The sequence below is a fragment of the Trichosurus vulpecula genome, chromosome 7 (assembly GCF_011100635.1).
Source record: "Trichosurus vulpecula isolate mTriVul1 chromosome 7, mTriVul1.pri, whole genome shotgun sequence".
NCBI lineage: Eukaryota > Metazoa > Chordata > Mammalia > Diprotodontia > Phalangeridae > Trichosurus > Trichosurus vulpecula.
Window position 1 is genome coordinate 95,187,874 of NC_050579.1, and position 24,018 is coordinate 95,211,891.

At 40.4% G+C, this 24,018-nt stretch overlaps 2 protein-coding genes across 2 annotated transcripts; both read left to right on the forward strand.

Annotated features, from left to right (window-relative positions):
* The first annotated feature begins 13,732 nt into the window (after positions 1–13,732).
* On the forward strand, positions 13,733–14,779 carry LOC118857584 (mas-related G-protein coupled receptor member H-like). Its single transcript, XM_036768217.1, has one exon. The coding sequence runs from the start codon at positions 13,733–13,735 to the stop codon at positions 14,777–14,779; it is 1,047 nt and encodes a 348-aa protein (XP_036624112.1).
* A 6,259-nt stretch (positions 14,780–21,038) lies between these two features.
* On the forward strand, positions 21,039–21,997 carry LOC118857585 (mas-related G-protein coupled receptor member H-like). The gene is given in 2 exon segments (XM_036768218.1): positions 21,039–21,074; positions 21,077–21,997. Coding segments are annotated over 2 exon segments (957 nt in total).
* Positions 21,998–24,018: the final 2,021 nt, after the last annotated feature.

Below are 24,018 nucleotides of genomic sequence, written 5' to 3' on the forward strand. Positions count from 1 at the left end.
TCATTTGAACCACATAACAAGCTTATAAGATAGGTAAAGGTATTATCACCCCCATCTTACAGATGAAATAACTAAGGCTCATAAAAGCAGAGTGTAATGTATCAGCAACATGTTAGAAACAACTGTAGTAGCTCGAGCTGATTGTGAAATTTTCATTATGAACACTTAAACCTGAGAAATAGGTGACACGATGAATCAGGGCTTGATATACTGCAGTAATTGTCTAGACTTAAGAAAGTGCTAATGATCCACACTAAAACTTGAAAAAATATGCCTTACATACGTTTCCCCCCTCCCTCAGAATGCCAGTTGTTAAACAATTACCAGCATGCCCCGAGAACCAGAAGACTTGGTTGGGTTTGAATATGGCTTCAGATACTTACTAGTTGTGTGTCCCTGGGCAAGACACTCAACCATTCTGATCTGCAGTTTTTTCCATTTATAAATTGGGATTAATAATAGTACATACTTCAAAGGTAATCAATGCATTGGCATCTGAGCATGGGAAAAGCTCAAGAAGAGGTGACTCCAAAAGACAAACTGCCTGTTCACAGTTCTGCTGAGGCCTGGTCCACAGGTTAAGCCAAAGCCTCCATCTTACTTTGGAACAATCCTCTGACTTTTCTCCTCTCAGGTCCTTTTGTGGGAGTGTCCCATGTAGCAGTCTTGCTTGAAAACATAGTCTTGAAAATATCAGCCTAGGAGATGTTATTTTTATCTAAATCCTGCCTCCTTCTCATCAAGTTTCCATTTTGAAATAAAGTTTTCCATATGTATGATCTAATATCCAGTTTTCCCCAAGGCTACATACAAGAATTTTGTACTGATGGGACTTCAGAAAAAGTTACTGAGTACATAAAAATAGAAGAGCTGTCTAGTGAGGATTGAATTCTCATCTGCAAAGAGGGCAATGTCCCAGGGTGCTGAGGCCCTGCCTTTCTCCTACTCCACACTAGATGTTGGAGAACACTTTTTGCTGCACAAAAACTGCCCAATATGGTCATGGAATGTCAGAATTGGAGAAGACCTAAAAGGGCATCTGGTTCAAAAGCTTCATTTTATAGTGGAGGGAACTGCCCCAGAGAGAGGCGGTAGCTTGCCCAGGGTCATCGAGTGGTCCCCAAACCCCCAAACTAGTTTTCTTACTAAGCTGCTTTTTCATCTAATGAAAAAATTCAAGGAAACTTATATCAACAACCATGTCTGTCACATAGCCAGGTGCAAAGGGAGAATTTTAATTGGAAAAGGAGAAAAATACTCTCCTGGAGGAAAGAAACACAAGCCAATGTTGAAGGCAAAGAGGGTATACTCTCAAATAATGATAATATTACTTGCTAGTAACTAACGCCTGGAGTGAATCAATGGTAAAGAAGCTTTTCTCATCTCAATATCCAATTCTCACTGAGGCACCTCTCCTTTTTAGAGAAAGGAAAGAGATCCTAGAAAGTAACTTACATGTAGGGATGGAAGGAGAAAAAGAAACGACAGTGAGGGGTTTTGTATATTTTTCTGTCCACAGCTGCTTTACAGAAACTGTCTTTAAAAATCAGCTGACGCGCCATGGTGTAATGAAGAGACATCTAGCCTTAATGTCACAAAAAATAGATAGGTAAGGTCTAGCTCTGCCACCTGTGTGACCTCAGGTAAGTCACTTGACATCTCTGGGCCTCAGCACCTTCATGTAAAAAAAGGGATTTAGAATAAGGGAGAATAACCAGTTTAGGGTTTGCAAAGCATGTATGTGTGTGTGTATACTTACATATATACACACATATACATATTACACACACACATATGTGTATAAATATTTACACACATCTATGTGTGTATATATACACACACACATATTGTTGTCTAGTCATTTCAGTCATGTCCAACTCTTTGTAACCCTTTTAGGGGGGAGTTTTCTTGGCAGAGAAACAGAAGTAGTCTACACTTTCCTTCTATAGCTCATTTTACAGATAAGGAAACTGAGGTAAACAGGGTTAAGTGACTTGCCCGGGGTCACACAGTAAATGTCTAAGGCAGGATTTTAACTCAGGTCTTCCTGACTCCAGTCCCAGCATTGTATCTACTGTGCCACCTAGCTGTACACGCAAATATACACAGAGATAGGTAGATAAAGAGATATGTTAGAATAAGCGTACAAGTATAAAGGGAATCTCACATCTAAAATGTCCACACGTGTTAGAGGGCTATTCGTGTGAATTAGTAATTAATATGTCTTGGGAATAATAATGCATGTCACTTTCCTTGAAAGATCTGATGGGGCCAGGCTTTGGTGCTGGAATTCCTCTAATATCAGAAGTGGCTAACAGCAGCCTCAGTGCAAGTGAGTGGGCCTCAGAGATCAAAGTCAAACCAAGTACACCCTCAACAGTGGATGTTCCAATACCTCAGGCTAAAATGGGGGAGAAATAAAAGCCATATAACCTTAAATACTAAAATGAACAAATAAATAAAAGCATCTCTTTCTTCTTGAGAGCAAAAGAAGTTGTCTTTCTCCCCACTGCTGTCATTAATCATCTACCAGGATTGCTGGCTTTTAAATGTTTATTAAAACATAATCACGATAGCATGGGAACTTAAAGCATTACAGTCAATGTAACAAAAGTGTAGATAACAACTGAATTTGGCTGGCAGCCTGGGTAGGACAGATGACCTGTGTGTCTCCGTTTCTCCCTGTCTTTATATGCATGTCTCTGTCTCTCTGTGTGTCTATCTCTGTATGTGTCTCTGTCTCTATGTGTATGTTTCTGGGTGTCTCCATCTCTCTCTGTCTTTAGGTGTATGTCTCTGTCCCTCTGTCTCTGTGTATCTCCATCTCTGAATGTTTCTATGTCTCTCTCTCTTTCTCTTTTTCTCTCTCTCTGTTTGTCTTCCCATCTCTTTCTCTCGGTGATCTCACTCCCAGTGGCAGAGCTCATTCATTCTGTGTGTTGCCCAGCATGGTCTGATCTCTATACTTTCTCTGATTTGTTTGCTATCAGCCTGAACAAATGAGTTCATTTGCTATTTGCCAAGTGTGTTCATTGTAGAACTGGCATTTGGTGAGAAGGGAATCAAGTCATGGATATATATTTTGAATCACTCCTTACTTGTTAAAGGATAGTGATCAGGAGCTAAGGGTGAAACCTAAAAATTATCTCACCTAGACTAATATATATATATATATATATATATATATATATATATATATATGTTTCTAGCCTAGTACCTTTTATATATATATATACATACATACATATATATTTCTAGCCTAGTACCTTTCTCTGAAGGAAACAGAGTGTATCCAGCCTCTACCAACCAATCTCTTGCTTCCCCTCTGGCAAGAACCAATCTCCCTTGAAGAAGGGTGGATGGAGGAGACAAAAGATCTATCTACTGATGCCTCCTTCAAGTCATATCTAGACAGACTCATGTGAATACACATAATGTATGAGGGCAAAACATAGCACACACATCCCTACATTCCTATTTGTGCTCCAAACAGGACAGCACGGAAGATTTTGAGCTCCAGCTTACTACTTACAATACTTTGAACAGACTTGAGTTGGTCCCATTCATTGATGACACACTAGAGATGTTCACTATTTCTGGATATACCAGATTCATAATAGACACTTTCCTTGCACCACCTTTGCCTGCCTTAGGAAACTTCAAGCCTGCATTCAGAAAATAAAGATAATTCTTCTGACCTGAGTCCTAGACCATTTCTTTTTTTGCTCACCATAGGGGAGAGTGCTATGTGTGTGCATGTGTGCATGATTATATGCAATTTAGTAAGCTCTGCAATGCTCTGGGGTTTGATGTTTGATGCTTGATGCAGTCAGCACATCCCCAAAGAGAAGCATACGTATGGAGGACCTATTCGGCACTGCACCTTTCCTATGACAAAGAGATGTTTCTTTGATTTGTCCCTTCATATATGTGTGTATATACATAAACACACATGTAGCTCCAGAAAGAATAAAGCAACTGGGCCAAAGCTGAAAGAAAGCTCAGCTGTGAATGTATTTGGTGATGAAAGAAAAGTCCAGCGCTGCAAAGATCGATATCACATAGGAACCTAGAATGTAAGATCTATGAACCAAGGTAAGTTGGATGTGGTCAAGGAGATGGAAAGTTCAAACAGCAACATCTTGGGGGTCAGTGAGCTTAAATGGACATGAATATACTACTGTGAGCAAGAATTCCTTAGAAGAAATGGGGTAGCCCTCATAAACAATAAAAGGGTGAAAAAGGCAGAACTGGGGTATAATCTAAAAAATGACAGAATGATATCTATTCAAATCCAAGGCAAACCATTCAACATCATAGTATCAGAAGTCTAGACTCCAATCACTGATGCCAAAGTTGCTCAATTCTATGAAGACCTACAACATTTAGAAAGAATGCCAAAAAATGGCACATTCATCATAGGAGACTGGAATGCTAAAGTGGAAAATCCAAAGATAATTGGAATGGTAGGCTAGTTTGGCCTTAGACTACGAAATGAAGCAGGGCTGAAACTAACAGAGTATTGTCAAGATAACCCATTGGTCATAGCAAACACTTGTTTTCAACAACCCAAAAGGTAACTGATTCTACACATAGGCATCACAAAATGTTCAATACTGAAATAAGGTTGATTATATACTTTGAAACCAAAGGTGGAGAAGCTCCACAGTCAGTTAAAACAAGACCTAGGGCTGACTGTGATCACGAGCTTCTTACTGCAAATTGCAGACTTAAATTGAAGAAAGTAGGAAAACTATAGATAGGTATGACCTAAATAACATCCCTTATGAATACGAAGTGGAGATGATGAATAGATTTAAGGGATTAGATCTGGTAGATAGAGTGCCTGAAGAATGATGGAGAGAGGTTTGCAATATTGTATAGAAGGCAGCAATTAAAAAACATTCCAAAGAAAAAAAGAAGAGCAAGAAAACAAAATGGCTGTCTGATAAGGTTTTACAAGTAGCTGAGAAAAGAAGAAAAGCAAAAGAGCAAAATATACGCAACTGGATTCAGAATTTCAGAGAACAGCAAAGAAAGGTTTTCTTAAATGAACAATTCAGAGAAGTCAAAGAAAATAATAGAATAAGAAAGACAAGGGATCTCTTCAAGAAAATCTGGGATATTAAGGGAATATTTCCTGTAAAAATGGGTCTGGTAAAAGACAAAAATGGTAGGTACTTAACAGAAATAAAACAGACTAAGAAAAGGTGGCAAGGGTATACAGAAGAACTATTCAAGAAAGATCTTAACATCACCAGTAAGCAAGATGATGTGGTTGCTGATCTAGAGCCATTCTTCCTGGAGAATGAAGTCAAGTGGGCCGTAGGAAGCACTGCTAACAATTAGGCTAGTAGAGGTGACAGAATTCCAGCTGAGCTACTTAACATCCTAAAGGATGATGCTGCTGAAGTGTTGAACTTAATATTCCAGCAAATTTGGAAAACCCAACAGTGGTCACTGGATTAGAAAAGACCAGTTTACATTCTAATTCCTGGATTATGGAAAAAGCCAAGGATTCCAGAAAAACATCTACTTCTGCTTCACTGACTACAGTAAAGCCTTTGACTGTGTGGATCACAACAAAATGTGGCAAGTCTTCAAAGAGATGGAAGTACCAGATGATCTTACTTGTCTCCTAGGGGACCTGTATGAGAAGCAACAGTTAGAAATAAATGTAGAACAACTGATGGGTTTAAGACTGGAAAAGGAGTATGACAAGGCTGTATACTGTCACCACATTTATTTAACTTATATGCAGAGTACATCATATGAAGTGCCAGGCTAGATGAATCAAAAAGCTGGAATCAAGGTGGCCTTGGAGAAATATCAACCATCTCAGATATGCAGACAATACCACTCTGATGGCAGGAAGTAAAGAACTAAAAAGCCTCTAAATGAAGGTGAAAGAGGAGAGTTAAAAGCTGGCTTGAGGCTTAAAAATTTAAGACTAAGATCTTGAAAACCTCTCCCATCAATTCCTGGCAAACAGGGGGAGAAGAAATAGAAGTATGGTCAGATTTTATATTCTTGGGCTCAAAAATCACTGGAGCCGGTAATTACAGCCATGATATTAAAAGATACTTACTCCTGGGAAGGAAAGCTATGGGACATCTGGACAGCATACTAAAAAGCAGAGACATCACCTTGCCAACAAAGGTCCTACTAGTCAGATCCACAGTTTTTCCATTAGCAATATATGGCTGTGAGAGTTGGACTATAAGGAAAGCTGAGCACTGCTGAGAAACAATGCTTTCAAATTGTGGTGCTGGAGAAGAATTTTGAGAGTCCCTCAGACAGCAAGGAGATCAAATTAGTCAATACTTAAAGAAATTAATTCAAACTATTCCTTGGAAGGACAAATGCTGAAGCTGAAGCTTAAATACATTGAGAATGTATGTAAGAAGACATGACTCATTGGAAAAGACCCTGTTGTTGGGAAAGATTGAAGGCAAAAGGAGAAAGGGACAGCAGAGGATGAGATGGATAGATAGTGTCAAGGAAGCAAGAACCATGAGCTTAGACAGACTTCAGGAGACAGTGGAGGATAGAGGGGGCTGATGTGCTATGGTCCACAGGGTCACGAAGAGCTGCACATGATTGCACGATGGAACAACAACACAACAGCAATAATATGTACATACACATATGTTAAATGTGCACATAACTACATGTGTTCTATGGGATCTTTTCATTCAACCCCTAAGTTATACAGGTAAGAAAACAGACCAAGAGATTAACTGTCTTGGCCAATGTCACACAGCTCAGGTTCCTGATCTCTTTTTAGCTTCCAAACATATAACAAAACCTGGCACTGGACTAGATAAACCTGGGTCTGAATCAGGAGATAAATTCTTTGCCACGAAACAGAGCCAGAGACAGGAAAGGAGACAAGGTGCCATTACTGTACTTGAATTGTCCATAGCAACCCCTCTGTAAAGCTAGATTGAAGTAATTTATGGAAGAGTCAAAACTTCTGTAGTGAAAAGTTCTCTAGACTTGGAATCAGGAAGGCCTGGGTTCAAATCCACCATCATCATCACTAGCATTTTTATAGTCTACTATGAGCCAGGCATCGTGCTGAGCACTCTACAAATATCACCTTGTTTGAGTCTCACACCTCGGTGAGGTAAATGCTATTATCATCCCTACTTTACAGCGGAGGAAACTAAGACAGATAGAGGTTAACTTGGTCACACAGCTAGCATCTAAGTTAGATTTGAATTTGGGTCTTCCAGACTCCAGGCCCAGTACCACCTACCCACCTGACCCTTCTGACCCTTCCTACCTGTGTGACTTTGTGCAGGTCACTTAACTTTTCTGAACCTCAATTTGTTCATCTGTCAAATGGGGATAAGACACGCTGTAACTACACTTTGCCAGCTTTGAAATACTATATAAATGTGAACAATTATTATTATAGGTGGGTTTAAGATTACCACGTCTGAGAGGCAGCAGATAGAGCACAATCCTGGAGTCAGGAGGACCTGAGTTCAAATGTGACCTTAGACACTTGCCAACTGGGTGACCCTGGGCAAATCATTCAACCTCAATTGTCTAAAAAGAAATTACTACCCCTGCCACTAACTAGCTATGTAACCAGGGGTAAGCCCCAACCTCTCTGAATCTCAAGCTCTTCATCTGAAAAATGAAGTAGTTGGACTCTCGATCTCTAAGCTCTCTTCCATCTATGATCCCTTAGTGCTCAGCACCGCACCTGGCACAGAGCAGGCACTTAACAAACACTTGTTCTCTTGGCCTCTGCTGCTAAAGAACTGGCTTCCATCCTGTCTGCTCTACGTCTAAGCCAAGGCCCTCCAGTGTCCATAATAGTACAGACTGCTACAATTTCATCTGGAAAAGAGATTTCAAATCTCACTGGGCACAGATGGAAGCTAAGATAAGCTTCTGCGAGCAGAATGCTACCAGACTGATGTTAGCCCTGAAAGTCTTCAAGAACACTCCTTGGTCCCTCCAGTCCAAACTCTTACTTTCCCCTCTAATTCCATCAGGCGCAATCTGGGGGTGACTGCGGGTCAGTGTTTATCAGCAAGAGATGGTCACATTGTTCAGAGTTAGACCCCAAACCACCTTCCTGAAATGGTAATTACCGAGTCACGCCAGCTGCTTCCCCAAGAAGCTGTCTATGGAGTGAAAACCAACCTGTCTGGCCGACGGTCCTGGGGTAACGAAGCTTGACCAGGATTCTTTACAGTAAGTTAATGCTCTACTTATCGCTACGGCAGAGCTGTTAGGGATCAGAGTGAAGCCTTCGGTTTACAGGAGAGACTGGGGCTCAGGGAAGGGAGAGATTTGACCCAATGGGTCAATTCAAAAAGTCCTGAGCAGAAAGAGTCTGGGTCCTGGGTCCTGGGCCCCCAGGGTAGGGCTCTTACTCCTCCTCCATGGAAGAGCAGGTCCTATTCTCAACGCTCCTCTTAGCCTCTCCTGTTCTGGGTTCAAGAAAATAACTAGACAGTCTTGGGCTTTACAGTATCTGGTGTTTCCCTTCTCTTGTAATTTCATTTTTTCAACTCTCTGAGACTCAGATAACTTTAAGGTTAATTTGGCAGTCTAGAGAAGGGTTAGGATCAGCTTTGGGACTCCATCAATGAAACTGTAGTTACTTGATGTGTCTATGTATTAATTTAATTTCTCATCTTCCAGTTTTCTAACAGAACTGTTGCTTTTCGGCAAACTTCTCTTACTCAGTTCACACTCTAGGTCTGGTTATTTTGGGGGACATGAGCAACCTTCTCAAGAAAATGTTATTTTTTCCATGAAGATTTAGTATCTTAGAACTGTACATGTGGGGTAGGCAGGATGTTGCATCTCAAGTAACTAACACCAAAATATCGGTGTATTGATTCTAATGTCAATATTTTTAAGATCATAAGAAAATTTGTTACTATTAGATTCTTACTGGATTGACAGTGCTTGGCACATAGTAGGTACTAAATTGACTGACTGACTGACCAATGACTATGGGTATTTACTGTTGTTGCTGTTGGCTGTGTTTGTCCTTCGTTCTCGAAGAGGACCATGACATCAGGGAAATGATGACATGACTTGCACTTGACTCTGATTTGAGCGAGGGAGGGCTGTGCAAGGTCGCCAGCCTCGCTTTCTGCTCCAGAGCCATCTGGGTCCAGTGGTCTGATATTTACCAGGACAACTGGAGATGGCCCAGGATGCACTGAGAGACCCTGGCCCTTTCTGGTTCTCACTTTGAGTGAGGTAAGCCTATTCTGAGTGAGCCTATTCAGTGAATAGGTTTCTTTAAGAAGGTAATCAAGGGATGGCCCCTTTAATTAAAACTCAAAAAGAAAAATCAAACTGGGAGGGGAAGCCCCTCAGGGTTCCTGGCCAAAAGAGAAATGGTTATTATTTAGGATTTACATTCACTCTGTGCTAGAAGGGCAGGGACCTAGTATCCAATCTATGAGCTCCAGAGTGAGGTGGGTTTAAGGTGACAGAACCTAGAAAAATGAGTAGGAATTACCCAGAGGTAAATTTAGGTTTGAGGTCAGAAAAAATTCAACAAGTGGAGCTGCGGGAAGGTGGGACAGACGGCCTCCACCTTCTCAGCAGTGTTCTAGCAAAGGCAGATGACCACTGGTCAGGTCTAATACCGTGGGGATTCCTAGTTTAGTGTGCAGTTTGGACTAGAGGATCCCGGAGGTCTTGTCCACTTCTAGAAATCTGTAATTCAGTGATTCAGTAGGGAATGAGCGTTTGCACAGCTGCTACTATGTGCCAGGCCCACAGCTATGGGTTTTTTATAAACAGCATCTCATTTGGTCCTTGCAACAACCCCATGAGGTACGTGCTATTACTACGCCCGTTTTACCGTTGAGGTGACAGAGGCAGAGAGTTAAGTGACTTGCCCAAGGTCACACAGCTAGTAAGTTTCTGAGGCTGGGCTTGGGCTGAGGTCCTCCTGACTCCAGGCCCAGAGCGCTACCCATTGCTACCAGCTGCCTCCTAATCTACTAATCAGTCAATTATCCTAGAAACAGAAGGGAGCCACTAAAAAATTTTGAGCAGTAGTTACATAAGAAGCAACATGGGACAGGAGAAAACACACTTCATTTAGGAGCAGAAAGCCTGCATTTGAATCCTGATTCTCCCAGTTACTGTGTGTCCTTAAGCAACTCACTTGACTTTTCTGGGCCTAGGTTTCCTCATGGGTAAAATAAGGTGCCAGACTAGACAGATGATCTCCGAGGCCTATCAGCTCTAAATCCTACATGCTATGGAAACATATTAGGAAGAAAATGACCAACTGTGGGAAGGATGGATTAAAGAGACCATTAATAGGGCTATTCTAATTGGCCAGGAGAAAGGTGATGAGGGCCTGAACTAGGAAGGTGAAAGGGTGGAAATAAAGGAACAGATGTGAAAGAATCAGCAGGCTTTGCCAACTGACCTGAGGAGGGGAGGATGAGGAAGAATGAGGGCAGACTCAAGGAGGGTTTGGGTCTTTCTAAAACAAAAATACCGCTGGGGTCATACCAATCATACTTTAAGATTCGCTATGTCAGGAGCTTCCTTCTGACAGGAAAGACCCCAGCTGCTGAGAATCAGGAAAGGGAGGGGTACCTAGAGGGAGGAAGAAGATGAAGGAAGAAGCACTGACAGGCTTGAGAAAAGCCAAGGAAGGAAGAGGACAAGGGAAGGTGAGCTAACCTCCGAAGGCCCCTCTTGGTTAGTCCCAGACCTCATAAACAAACCCTGTCAACTTGTCTTCTCACAGGTAGGAAGGACTCCCTGAAAACACCAGCCTAGGCAATCCCGTTTTTATCTAGCTCTTTCCTTTTCCTCTCCTCCTCCACCTCAAATTTCTACTTTGGAATAAAGCTTTCCACAAGCCTTACCAAAAGCCCTTTTCCCTAGAGCTACGTACAGGAATTCTGTCCTAAGAGAGCCACAGAAATAGTTATTGGCACATAAAAAAATGGAAGTCTCTGGAGAAAGGCATGTCTAGTGGAGGTCTGAGCGTCCATCTGCAAGCAAGGGAATGCCCCCAACTGTCCCAAGATCCTCGGGGCTCTGCTTTCCTCCTAAGTCTGCACTCAGTGTTGGAAAAAAAAATTTTTGGTTATGTGAGAATGGCCCACCTTGAGCTGTACAATCATGGGATATCAGCATTGAAGAGGAACTGAGGGATCCTCTGGTAGAACCCCAAAACCAGAAAGGTAAACAGTAACAAAGTGACTGAGCCAGGGCAGGTGTCTCTGCTAGTCTAGCTCCCTTCCAAGAAGCTTTAGTTAACAGTAATGAATGTCATCATATGTAGATGTGACTTCACCATCAGATCACAGTGAGGTATGTCATCACAGCTAGACGTGAAGTCACAGAATGGGAAGGAGAATAACATTTTCCTAGAGGGAAAAGATCACGCAATTCTGTATCTAGCCACAGTGTACTCTGAAATAGTGAAGAAGTTACTGGCTGAGTATTAAGGACATGATGTTGAGAAGGCTCTTCTGTTCGACTTTCTCTGAGGCATTTCTCTCTTTTACAAGCAAAGAGAGATCATAGTGGTGGCAGGAGGGTGACTTGCTACTGGAATACAGCAGCCTTGCTGAAACAGACCAAAAGGTCAATTGATATGTGCTGTAGTGAAAAGAAACCTGACCTTAGTTCACAAAGGTTTAGGCTTAGACCCAACTCTGCCAATAAGCTGCCAACAGGGTTTCTTCAGAAAGGCAAGTTAACTTCTCCAGGCCTCAGTCTTCTCACCTGGAAAAAAAAAGAGAGAATTTGGCTAATGTGATAGCACTTTAATCTGCATTATCTGATTTGATCCTCAAAACTACCCTATGAAGCAGAAAACTGGGAAAGAATTTTTATAACCAGTGTCTCTGATATAGGCCTCATTTCTAAAATATATAGAGAACTAAGTCAGGTTTATAAAAATACAAGTCATTCCCCAATTGATAAATGGTCACAGGGTATGAACAGGCAGTTTTCAGAGGAAGAAATTAAAGATATCCATAGTCATATGAAAAAAATTCTCTAAATCACTATTGATTAGAGAAATGCGAATCAAAACAACTCTTAGGTACCACATCACACCTGTCAGATTTGCTAACATGACAAAACAGTTAAATGATAAATGCTGGAGATGTGGGAAAACTGGAACACTAATGCATGGTTGGTGGAATTATGAACTGATCCAACCACCCTAGAGAGCAATTTAAAACTGTGCCCAAATGGCTATAAATATGTGCATACCCTTTCACCCTGCAATACCACTTCTAAGGCTGTATCCCAAAGAGATCATACAAACGGGAAAAGAACCCACATGTACAAAGATATTTATAGCAGCTCTTTTTGTGGTGGCAAAGAATTGGAAACTGAGAGGATGCCTATCAACTGGGGATGGCTGAACAAGTTGTGGAATATGGATGTAATGGAATATGTGGTACTATAAGAAATGATGAGCAGGCAAACTTCAGAAAAACCTGGAAAGACTTAGATGAACTGATGCTGAGTGAGGGAAGCAGAACCAGGAGAACGTTGTACACAGTTACAGCCACATTGTGCGGTAACTGACTTTAATAGACTTGGCTCTTCTCAGCAATGCAAGGTTCTAACACAACTCCAAAAGGCTCATGATGGAAAATGCTGTCCTCATCTAGAGAAAGAATTACAGAGTCTGAATGCAGATCGAAGCATACCATTTGCTCTCTCTCTTTTTTGTTTTGTTTTGTTTCTTCTTTCTTGTGGTTCATTCCATTGGTTACAATTCTTCTTTGCAACACGACTAACGTGAAAATATGTTTAATGTGAATGCATATGTAGAGCCTATATCAGATTGCATGCCCTCTTGGGAAGAAAATTTGGAACTCAAAAACTTATGGAACTGAATGCTGTAAACTAAAAATAAATAATTTTTTAAAAACTACCCTATGAAAATAAGTGCTACAAGTATTATCCCTCCCTCTCCATTTTACAGATGAGAAACTGAGGCAAAGTTAGTGACTTGCTCAAGGTCATACAGCAGAAAGTGTCAGGTAGAATTTGAATCCAGTTTCACAAAAACCTGGGCCAGACTTGAACTGATACAAACTAAAGTGAGCAGAACCTGGAGAACATTGCATACCATAGAGCAACATTGTCTGATGAACAGCTAAGAATGATTTAGCTCTTCTCAGCAATACAGTGATCCAAGACAATTCCAAAGGACTCACGATGGAAAATGCTATCCATATCCAGAGAAAGAACTGATGGAATCTGGATACAGACCAAAACATACCATTTTTACTTTCTTATTTTGTGTGTGTGTGTTTTTCTTTTGGTCTGTTTCTTCTTTCACAATATGACTAATAGGGAAATATTTTACATAACTGAATGTGTGTGTGTGTGTGTGTGTGTGTGTGTGTATACCTACATCAAATTACTTACTGTTTTGAGGAGGGAGAAGGGAAGGGAGGAAGGGAGAAAATTTGGAACTCAAAAACATTTTTAAGCAAATGTTAAAAATTATCTTTCCATGTAATTGGAAAAAATAAAATACTATTTAAAAAAGAATTTGAATTCAGCTCTCTCTGACTGGTCTAACATTAAGTACTATACTACATATCTCATAAATAAGCTCTAAGGTCCCTTCAAGCTCTAAATCCTATGAATCTATCTTCTTTTTTCAAAATTGAGTGGCATCTATATACACCATTTTCCATCTCTGCTGACAGGTTTAAGGAAAAGAATTGATGATTTCTAGATAATGGAGCAGTCTCCAACTACTGTGAGTTCTCCAGAGCCCACATCAGATGCCCAGATCCAGGTGAATGGGGCCTTCTTGAAATTACCATCAACAGAAGGTGTTTCAACCTACATTTCTCTGCTTATCTCCATACTGGGAACAACTGGCAATGGACTTGTCATCTGGTATCTCATCTTGCACTTCAAGAACAACTCTTTTACTGTCTACATCCTCCACCTCTCAATGGCTGACTTAACTTTCCTACTTTGTACTTCTACTAATACTATAGTTCACATGGTTTATTCCAAGAATGACTCAACCAGACTACAATTATTTGACTTCATCTTCTGTGTGCTAATTCTGTTTGGCTACAACACCGGCTTCTATCTCCTGACAGCCATCAGCGTGGAGAGGTGTCTGTCAGTCCTTTACCCCATTTGGTACCAATGCCAACGCCCAAAGCACCAATCTGCTGTGGTCTGCATCTTGCTGTGGGGACTCTCCATTTTTGTGACCTGGTTAGAAGGTTTTTTCTGTTTTCAGGGTACACATCCCAGGTTCCCCATTAGACCATGTGCTGCTGTAGAAGTATTTTTGCTTATCTTGAACTTCCTCGTGTTTGCCCCTCTCATGGTCTTCTCAAACTTGATCCTCTTCATCAAGGTCTTCTGTAACCTGAAGCACCGCCAACCAGCCAAGCTTTACATCATCATCATAACCACGGTCATTCTGTTCCTTCTCTTTGCTATGCCTTTGAGAGTCTTGTTGATGTTATTTGACTTCCAGGATGAAAACTATGAACTTCTATCAACAGTATCTATATATTTGAATTTATTATCTTGTATTAACAGTACCATCAATCCAATTGTCTATTTGGTGGTTGGTCAGTTCAGGGGGCAAAGGTCCAAGAAGACCCTGAAAGACACATTACAAAGGGTCTTTGAGGATAAGCCATGCTCCCGTGAGAGAGAGAAAAGAAGACACTCTAATTTCAGTGCCATCCAATGGGAGCATCGTGAAAGAAACAAGTCATGTTCTGAAAATAGATTATCAACTGGTATAAAATAGATTAGTGCTCACCTAGCTCATAAAAGTGTTTTGTACAAAACACAAAAGTGATTTTCCTTAAGCACAGATATGACCATGTCACTTGCCTACTCAATAAACTCCAATGGTTCTCTTGCCTCTAGGATCATAAAAATACAAACCCCACTGTTTAGCTTTTAAAACTCTTAACCTGGCTCCAACTTATACTTCCAAACTCATTACACATTACTCTCTTCTTGCATGTAGAACACTTGATGGAGTGCTGGGCCTGGAGTCAGGAAGATTCATCTTCCCCAAGTTCCAAATCTGGCTTCAGATGCTTAGTAGCTATTTGCCCCTGGGCAAGTCACTTAACCCTGTTTGCCTCAGTTTCCTCATCTGTAAAATGAACTGGAGAAGGAAATGGCAAACCATTCCAGTACCTTGCCAAGAAAACCTTGGAGTGATGAAGAGTCAGACACTACTGAAACGACCGAACAACTCCTCCTGCATTCTGTGATCCAGCTAAACTTGCCTTCACTTCGTTCCTCACAGGGGGCCCTTTACTACACATCTCTGTGACTTCGCATCAGTCATTCCCCATTTCTGAAATGTATTCCTTTTCTCTTCCTTTAAGACCCAGCTCAATTGCCATTTTCTACATGAAGCCTTTCCTGATTCCACTCCCTAATCCCCAACTGCTAGTGCCCAATATACCTTGCGTTTCTGCTTTGTATTTGTTTGCGTTTATTCTCTTTCATGTTTTTCCTGTATAGGGGATAGGGATAGGTACTGCCCCTATGATTTCCTTGTTGTAAGGAATTCTTAGGGAAATTCCCTCTACCAATGCAAACTGGCACTTTTCCTGAAGCTTAAAGTCTTAGAAAGTTACCCAGCACCTAAGAGGTAAAGTGACTTGCCCTGGTCCCATAGCCAGGATGTGGCAGAGTCTAGGCTTGAAAGAGCATATTCTTGGCTTCAAGGTTGTTGTTGCTGTCCACCCCACAAAGCTGCTTCTCTCTTTATTCTGAAAACACTTAACGCAGGTCAGGGTTGTCTTCCCTGTTAGAATATAAACTCTTTGAAAGTCGGGATCATCTCACTCATTGTATCTGTCTCCACAACACCTAGCACAGGTCTGGCACATCTGTTGTTCATTTGTTTCAGTCACTTCCGACTCTTTGTGAGTCCATTTGGGGTTTTCTTAGCAAAGGCACTAGAGTGGTTTGCCATTTCCTTCTCCAGGTGTTGCACATAGCAGGCACTTAATAAAAGTTGGGAGGATAAAATAAGATCACGTTTGTAAAGTGCTTTACAAACTTAAAAGCACCGTATAAATACTAGTTATGAGTACTACTACTATGCATAATCGAGTGAGCAGAGTGTGCACTGCACAGGAAAAGACAATATACAAGGACAGCGTTGGAAAGAAAAACAACTTTGGAACTCTGATCAAAGCACAGACACAGAGGACCTATGGCATGTTAGCCACCTCCTGAGAGCGCTGATGGACACAAAAGCACAGTGTCACACATGGTCAGAACTGGACACTATAGATTTGTTTTGCTTGACTGCTTACATCTCTCACAAAGGTTTCTTGTTTCTGGTCTTGTTCTTGGTTACATGGGGAGGGGTATGGTATAAAGGAGGGGAGGGAATGGCAGTAGTGAGACCAACAGAAAGAAAGCCCTCATAACATTTTTTTTTAATGCACAGAAAAGAACAGAAGGAAGTTCAGAAGAAATCATAGACAAGTAGGACAGTTTTGAAATTAACACAGAGAATTTATATATATATATATATGTGTGTGTGTGTGTGTGTGTGTGTGTGTGTGTATTAAAAGCAGGCAAAGTGAAATGGAAAGTTTCATAAAGGATCCTCTTTTTGTGTTCTGCTGTATATATGGAAATGTTCTCTTTGGTGTTTAAGTTCAGAATTTTTAAGAGATTTTTTTAAAGAGTCAAAGGTTATTACAAAAGGAGTCTGACCCCCTCTTCTATGTGGTCAGGCTTCCCTAGAACTGAACGTAGTCTGGATTACATATATGGGTCCAGTGAGAGGGCCACCTTATAGTGGAGAGAGAATAATGTCCCAGCCCTCTGAACCCAGCAGTTGTTCTAAATGTTCCATGTTTATATGTACATTTATGTGTATACACACATGCGTATATATGTAGGTGTATGTATGAATATACACGTGTGTCCATGTATATACGGGTATATGTTCATATATGCCTATACACATGTGTGTCTATAAACATATACATACATATATACATGTGCGTGCAGATATAAGGTACTGCTGTCTTTAATATGTGAGCAGTATGGTTGCCCAAAAGAGCAGATAATGAACTTTTGCATAAATAAAGATTAAATCACTTTGTAAAGAATGTAAGGTGATGCTTCTTTCGCTCAACAGTTTGGTGTCTGAAGGAGACAAAAAAGAGCTTATTAAAATATTATAAAACACAAGTGTGAAGAAACAGAGTTTTCAGAGACATAAAATGTTAAGGGCACTACCTTGAGGACTGAGGAGCTCTTACCTTTGATTGCCCAGAACTGGACTGCCAAACTGGACATCTCCACACCATGTGCTCCTTACCACCACAAACCTCCTTTATGTGCTGTCTTCCTCCACTATTATGTGAGCTCCTTGAGATCAGAGACTGTCTTATTTGGCTGTATTTGTATTCCTGGCACTTAGCAGCATCTGCCATATAGTAATATCTTAATAAATTATTTATCTTCCTATCCACCTGTCTATTTTTTGTTATGGCTGTTCAATTGTTTTAGTTGTGTCTAACTCTTCATGACCCCATTTCAGGTTTTCTTGGCAAAGATACTGGAATAGTTTGCCATTTCCTTCTCCAGCTCATTTGACAGATGAGGCAACTGAAGCAAATGGGGTTAAGTGACTTGCTTGAGGTCACACAGCTAGCAAGTATCTGAGGCTAGATTAGAACTCAGGTCTTCTGGACTCCTACCTGTCTGTCTGTCTCTCTACCTATCTATATGCCTGTCTAGCTAGATAGCTGGCTAGCTAGCTGTCTGTCTTCATTTTGGTTCTCTTCAACAATGAGGAACAACAACCAACCATAAAATGTCTTAGGTTATACTGCTAAAGAACTGGCTTTTTGTTTATTTCACTTATAATTTAACCATCCAAGTATTTCAGAGTCATTTTTTCAGGCAGTCATTCTATGTTCTGCCTACTTATACTGACTTTTTTCCAAAGCAATAGTTATGCCCCATAGAGTGGGGGGGGGGGCAGACTGTTGGGGAGGAAGGAGGGGAAGCAAATTGATGCCAGCTTCTCCCCCATGAGCAGCTGTGTCCAATCCAAGGCCCTCCAATGTCCAGAACAACACAGACCACTAGAATTTCAGCTGCAAAAAAGACTTCAAATCTCACTGGACACAGGCACCAGGATTGTTGCCAGATTTGATATCAGCCCAGAAAGGCTTCAAAAACCTTCCTTAGTCATTCCATTTTAAGTTCCTGCTTCCACACAGAACAAAAAGATCCTGTTAGCTCCATCAGGTGCACTTTTGGGTGATATTGTCTGAAGAGTGAATGAGTACTTTGTCCAGCTGCCAGTAAAAACATCCTATCTAAATTGGCAATTACTCAGTTACATTGGCATCCCCCCTCCCAAGAAGCTGTCTGCAGAGAGAAAAGCAAGTGGTTGGAGGATAACTCAAGACTGGACAGGATTCTTGACAGTAAGTTCACATTAAGTTCATCACTATTTCAGAGCAAAAAGGGACCTGAGATCTCCCTCTAAATTTATTCCAAGGAGTGAACTGAGGTTAGGGGGAAGGGGATGGGGGGAAAGAGGTATGTGTGTGAAGTGTTTGACCCAACCAATGTCAATAGGACCAGAACCTGGTCTCTAGGTTCTCCTGGTAAGGCTCTCACTTCTCTCCCATGGGAATACTCTTACCATACAGGAGCCTCTTTACTGCATAGCCAATGATGGGCCTCTTGGGCTTGTTTATGTACATTAACTTCCTTTCCCTAGGATGTTGGTATTGTGTCAATTATATCCCTTCTCCCACCTATAATTTCATTTCTTCAAGGCTCTAAGACTCAGCCAAGTCTCTAAAACTTAGCTACTAAGTTAGAAAAGGATTAGGATATACTTCAGGGCTCCACTTATGATTTAATAGATAGATCCTTGATGGGTTGGCATATTAACTAAATTTCTTATTATTCATTTTCCTCACTGAATGATATTTTTGTCCTTGTAGGCTCCTCTTACTTAGCATACACTATCACTCTGTTTACATTGGGGTACATAAGCAACCTTCTCAGTCAGTTGATAAGCATTTATTAAGTACCTATTACTTGCCTGGCATTGTGCTAAATTCTAGGGATACAATGAAAGGCAAAAGACAGTTCCTGCCCTCAAGGAGTTCACAATTCTTAAGGAAAGATTATTTCCCATAAAACCTTAGTATTTCAAAAATATCTTTTTGGGATTTGCATTTCAAGTAAATCATAGCAGACATATGTCAACATGTTAATTCCAATAGCAAAATTTGTAAGGCTATAAGAAAATGTGTTACTATTAGATCTCCACCAGATTAATAATGCTTAGCATGAATGTTTGTTGACTGATTAATTGACCATTGATGCTGGGTGGTTATGGCTATAGATGAAGGTGTGTTAAGGTACCCAGAAGGGGAAAAAAAACCACAATTAAAAATTCTCTCTGCTTTTGCACTCCACATCTCTGCCCACTAAAATCCTTTTCTGCCTTCAAAGCACTGGTTTTTGCAATTAATCGTGCTTTTATGTTCTCTTCTATTGCCAATTTTCTTTCAAAATCCTCTATATGATATCCCCTAAGATATTACCTAACAATATTTATGGAAGCATGGAAAGTGGACCTGGAAGGGACCTTAGATATTGTTTACTTCAACCCCCTAATTTTACAAATTTGGAAACAGAGACCCAAGGAGTTTATAAAGGGACTTGTCCCAAGTCAAAGTTGTCCCAGATCCTTTGGGACCCCATAGTTGGAACTGCAGATAATTGACATGTTGGTATATTCATTTCACTTCTTATTTTTCAGCTAACTCCACTGCTGCTCTGTGAGTCTCCTCTTACTAAACACATGCTCTCAGTCTCTTTTATTTGGGGCAAGTCATGAGCAACCATCTTAAGAATATTTTTATCTCTCACAAAGCCTTCCCATTTTTAAAATATCCATTTGGGGAGGGGGAGTTGTATCTCAAGTAAATACAATAAATATAAATGTGCTGAATGCACTTTACTTCTCTAGCATGGCCATCTTTTTTCCTACAGAATTCCAGGAATCATTCGGTCTTCTTTCCTTTCCATCTCGACCAGCCAGCGCTTCTGTCTAGCATCTCTCTTCTCCACTGTAGAATGGAATTACAAATTCGATTCACTTATTAAATTAAGTGCAAGTTTCTTAAAACACCCTAAAAAAGATGTAAGAATGAAATCAGGCAGACCCTACCCTCAAAAAGCTTACAATCTATTAGGAGAATGTAGCCTATGTTCCTGTTCTTATTTCTGTCAAGACTTTGAGAATTTAACTGATACTATTTGACTTCCAGAACGAAAACTATGCTTTTATCAATATTACTTATATCTTTGAATTTTTATCTTGTATTAATAGTACCATTAATCTGATTATCTATTTGGTGGGTGTTTGGTTCAGGGAGCAGAGAGTCAGAAAGTCCTTGAAAGACACAATGCAAAAGGTCTTTGAGGATAACCCATATCATGTGGGAGAGAAAAACCTGGGCCCTCCAAAATCAGTACAAAAAAGCAAATTGTCTTCTGTATTAAACACCAGCAACCTAGAAAATAGGTTCTCAGCCAGAGAAAGAAAAGATTGCTACCCATCTATGCAGACAATATAAAAAAGTTCTTTTTGCACCTCTTAGGGAAAGGATAGGCTTGCAAAAGTATTGTAAACATACGTCTTGATGGGGCTGTCCTTACTGCTCCCAGTCCATTCCACTCACCACCTTCTAATCCTGCCCTCTACAACAGATCCTGGGAAATGGTTTTACTTATTTTCAAAACGCCCTGAATCTACCACTAACCCCATGCACCAATCAACATTGTCTCATAAACGATTAAATTCCTAGGTGGGCACTTTAAAATGACTGATGATCGACAGATTGATCTTTAAGGTCCCTCCTAACACTAAATCCAATTAATGTATGATCTAATAATTAAATAGCATTAAATACAATCTATACAGACACTATTTTCCATCTCTGCTGACAGGTGTGATGAGGAGAATTGATGATTTCTAGATAATGGTGCTGTCCTCAACCAGCAGACCTTCTATGGAGTGTCCACACCAGATGCCCCAAGTCATATGAATGGGTCTTTTCCTAATTCACAACCAGCTGAAATTATTTCAATTTATGTCTCTCTGTTCATCACCCTTCTGGGAACAGCTGGCAATGCACTTGTCATCTGGTTTCTCCTCTTCCCCTTCAAGAAGAACCCTTTTACTGTTTATATCCTACACCTCTCAATTGCTGACTTGACTTTCCTTCTTTGCATATCTACTATACATACAGGAATAATAATTTTCTACAATTTTAATATTCAATCATTTGCACTAAGGTCATTTCTGATCATTTTTTATATGATGGTTCTCTTTGGCTACAACACTGGCCTCTTCCTCCTGACAGCCATCAGCGTAGAGAGGTGTCTTTCAGTCCTTTACCCCAGTTGGTACAAATGCCAACGCCTAAAGCACCAATCTGCAATTGTCTGTACTTTGCTGTGGGTACTCTCTGTTTTTGTGAGCTTGTTAGGTTTTTTGTGTTTGTGGGCAACAGAGCCCAAATTCCCTTTCAGACCATGTACTGTTGTGGAAGTATTTTTGCTTATCTTGAATTTCCTTGTGTTTGCCCCTCTCATGGTCTTCTCAAACTTGATCCTCTTCATCAAGGTCTTCTGTCACCTGAAGCACCACCAACCAGACAAGATTTACATTATCATCATAACCACAGTCCTTCTATTCCTTTTCTTTGCTATGCCTTTAAGAGTCGTGGTGATGATGTATAACTTTAAAGATGAAAACTATGAGTCTCTGAGATTGTTACGTCCATATGTGAACATATTATCCATTATCAATAGTACTGTCAACCCAATTGTCTACTTGGTAGTTGGTGGGATCAGGAGAAAGAGAACCAGAAAGTCTTTGAAAGATACATTGCAAAGAGTCTTTGAGGATAAGCCACACTCAAGAATGAGATCATAGGCTTAGAGATTCACTCCAAATTCACTGCCCCTCACTGAAAACAAATCCTATTCTCTATTAAACTAAGATTACCTAGAAAGTATATTCTCAGGCAGGGTAAGAAAAGATTGCTGCCTGAGTAGACAACTTTAAGTTCCCTTTGCATTTTCTAGGGAAAGTATGATAAAACTGTCTTTACTATCCTTAATCCATTCTACTTCCTTCTAATCTTATTCTCCACACTAAACACTGGGAAATAATTTTAGTTATTTTCAAAAGATCTGTGTCCTGGAAACCCTTCTCTTTCTGTCTCTCATTTCTGACTGCATTGTTATTTCCTCATAGGCTGAAACTGACTTTTTTGTATTTTAATCCCCATTTTTTCTTTTGGTGATCTAATCCACTTCCACAGATTCAATAATCATATAGCAGCAGAAAATTGTCAAATCTACATATCTAGCCCTCATCTCTCTTCCAACCTCAAGTCCCATTTTACCAACTGCCATCTAGACATATCCACCTAGATGTCCCATAAGCATCTCAAATTTAATATTGCAAAAACAGAACTCTCTGTCTTTGCCCTTATATTCATTATATCTTTTTGCCTCCCAATTTCTGTGGCTATCAGCCTTCAAGTTGCCCAAGTTCCCGTCCTTCAAAGTAGCCTTCCTTCTTCCCTCTTCCACCTTCCTTCTCTTTCTCTTATAGAAGGCAATGTGATACAGTTGATAGGCCACTGGACTTGGAGTCAGGAGGAGATGGATCCAAATCTCACCTTCAACACTTAAGAAACCCTGGGCAAGTCACTTAACTTATCCGTCTTCATGTATAAAAAGACAGAGTTAGACTTAATGGCCTATAAGAACTCTAAATTTTAGATCTATTGATGGAATCCTAACAAAGGTGCCCCTAGCCCCAATATTTTAACTTACTTATGGCCTCACTGAACAGCAGACAAGTCGTGATTTGACTATACAATCTGGCTTTCACCACATCACAGGCCCCCAGACCCAATATCCCAAATATGCCTCACTGGAATAGCAGGCATGTCCACGTGATGGAATTCTAGCCACTGCCTCTAGCTAGCCACAGCCCCCAGACTTAATACTCTAACTTCTTCATATGCCCCACTGAGCAGCAGGCATTACCTGACCACATCATCCATTTAGCTCTAGACAGAACCACAACAGCCAGCCAATCAGAGAGCAGCACCACCAGGATTTTGACCAGGAAGCTTGACCACCAAACCATAGAAGGGGCTTTCCATAAGATGGTACTTGTGCAGTAACAGTAAAGAACTGCCCTAAGTGAACTTATGATGCAGAGACGCTTATAATAATATCATTATCAAACATACATGCCCACCTACCAGTGAGCTTTTCTATATTCATTATGGGTAATTGCATGCACAGTTCCACCGAGGTTAGGACCCCTCTATTGCCTAATCCCTTAACAACCCCCTCCTACATTTTAATATTCTGTTATATAATTCCATCTTTTGCTCTATAAAAATCCCTGTCTTGTTTTCACTAAGCTGCCAGTTCCTTCTTGGAGCTCAGCCTATTTTCTGAGAGGTGTAACTCTCAATAAATGCCTTTATTTGGGTTGAAGATGGTCTGAGTCTGTGAATTCTTTTGAGATTATCCCACCACACATCTTGAAACCACAACAAATACAATGACTATCCATGATTCCAGAAGACTAATGATGAGCTACACTATTTACCTCCTGTCAGAGAGCTGATGGCCTCAGGAAGCAAAATGAGATTGTTTTTTGGATACAGCCAATTTTGCTTGACTATGAATTTGTTGTGAGAATTTTGTTTCTCTTTTTTAAATATTTTATAAGGCACTCTCTGTCACAGTTTTTTTCCTAGAATCAGTTTTTTTCCTCAAATAAGTATCCTGTAACCAACAGTTTTATTCTAATATACTATTTCATTCTTTCAAGTTCCAATTAGGTGAACTTGTAGCAACCACTGATCATTATCTATCATTCCAGTGCTTATTTGAAAGAGACATCACTGCCTTCACCTAGAATGG

What these genes read in the sequence shown, in the direction of transcription:
- LOC118857584 (XM_036768217.1), top strand. Translation starts at nt 13,733, where the DNA reads ATGGAGCAGTCTCCAACTACTGTGAGTTCTCCAGAGCCCACATCAGAT.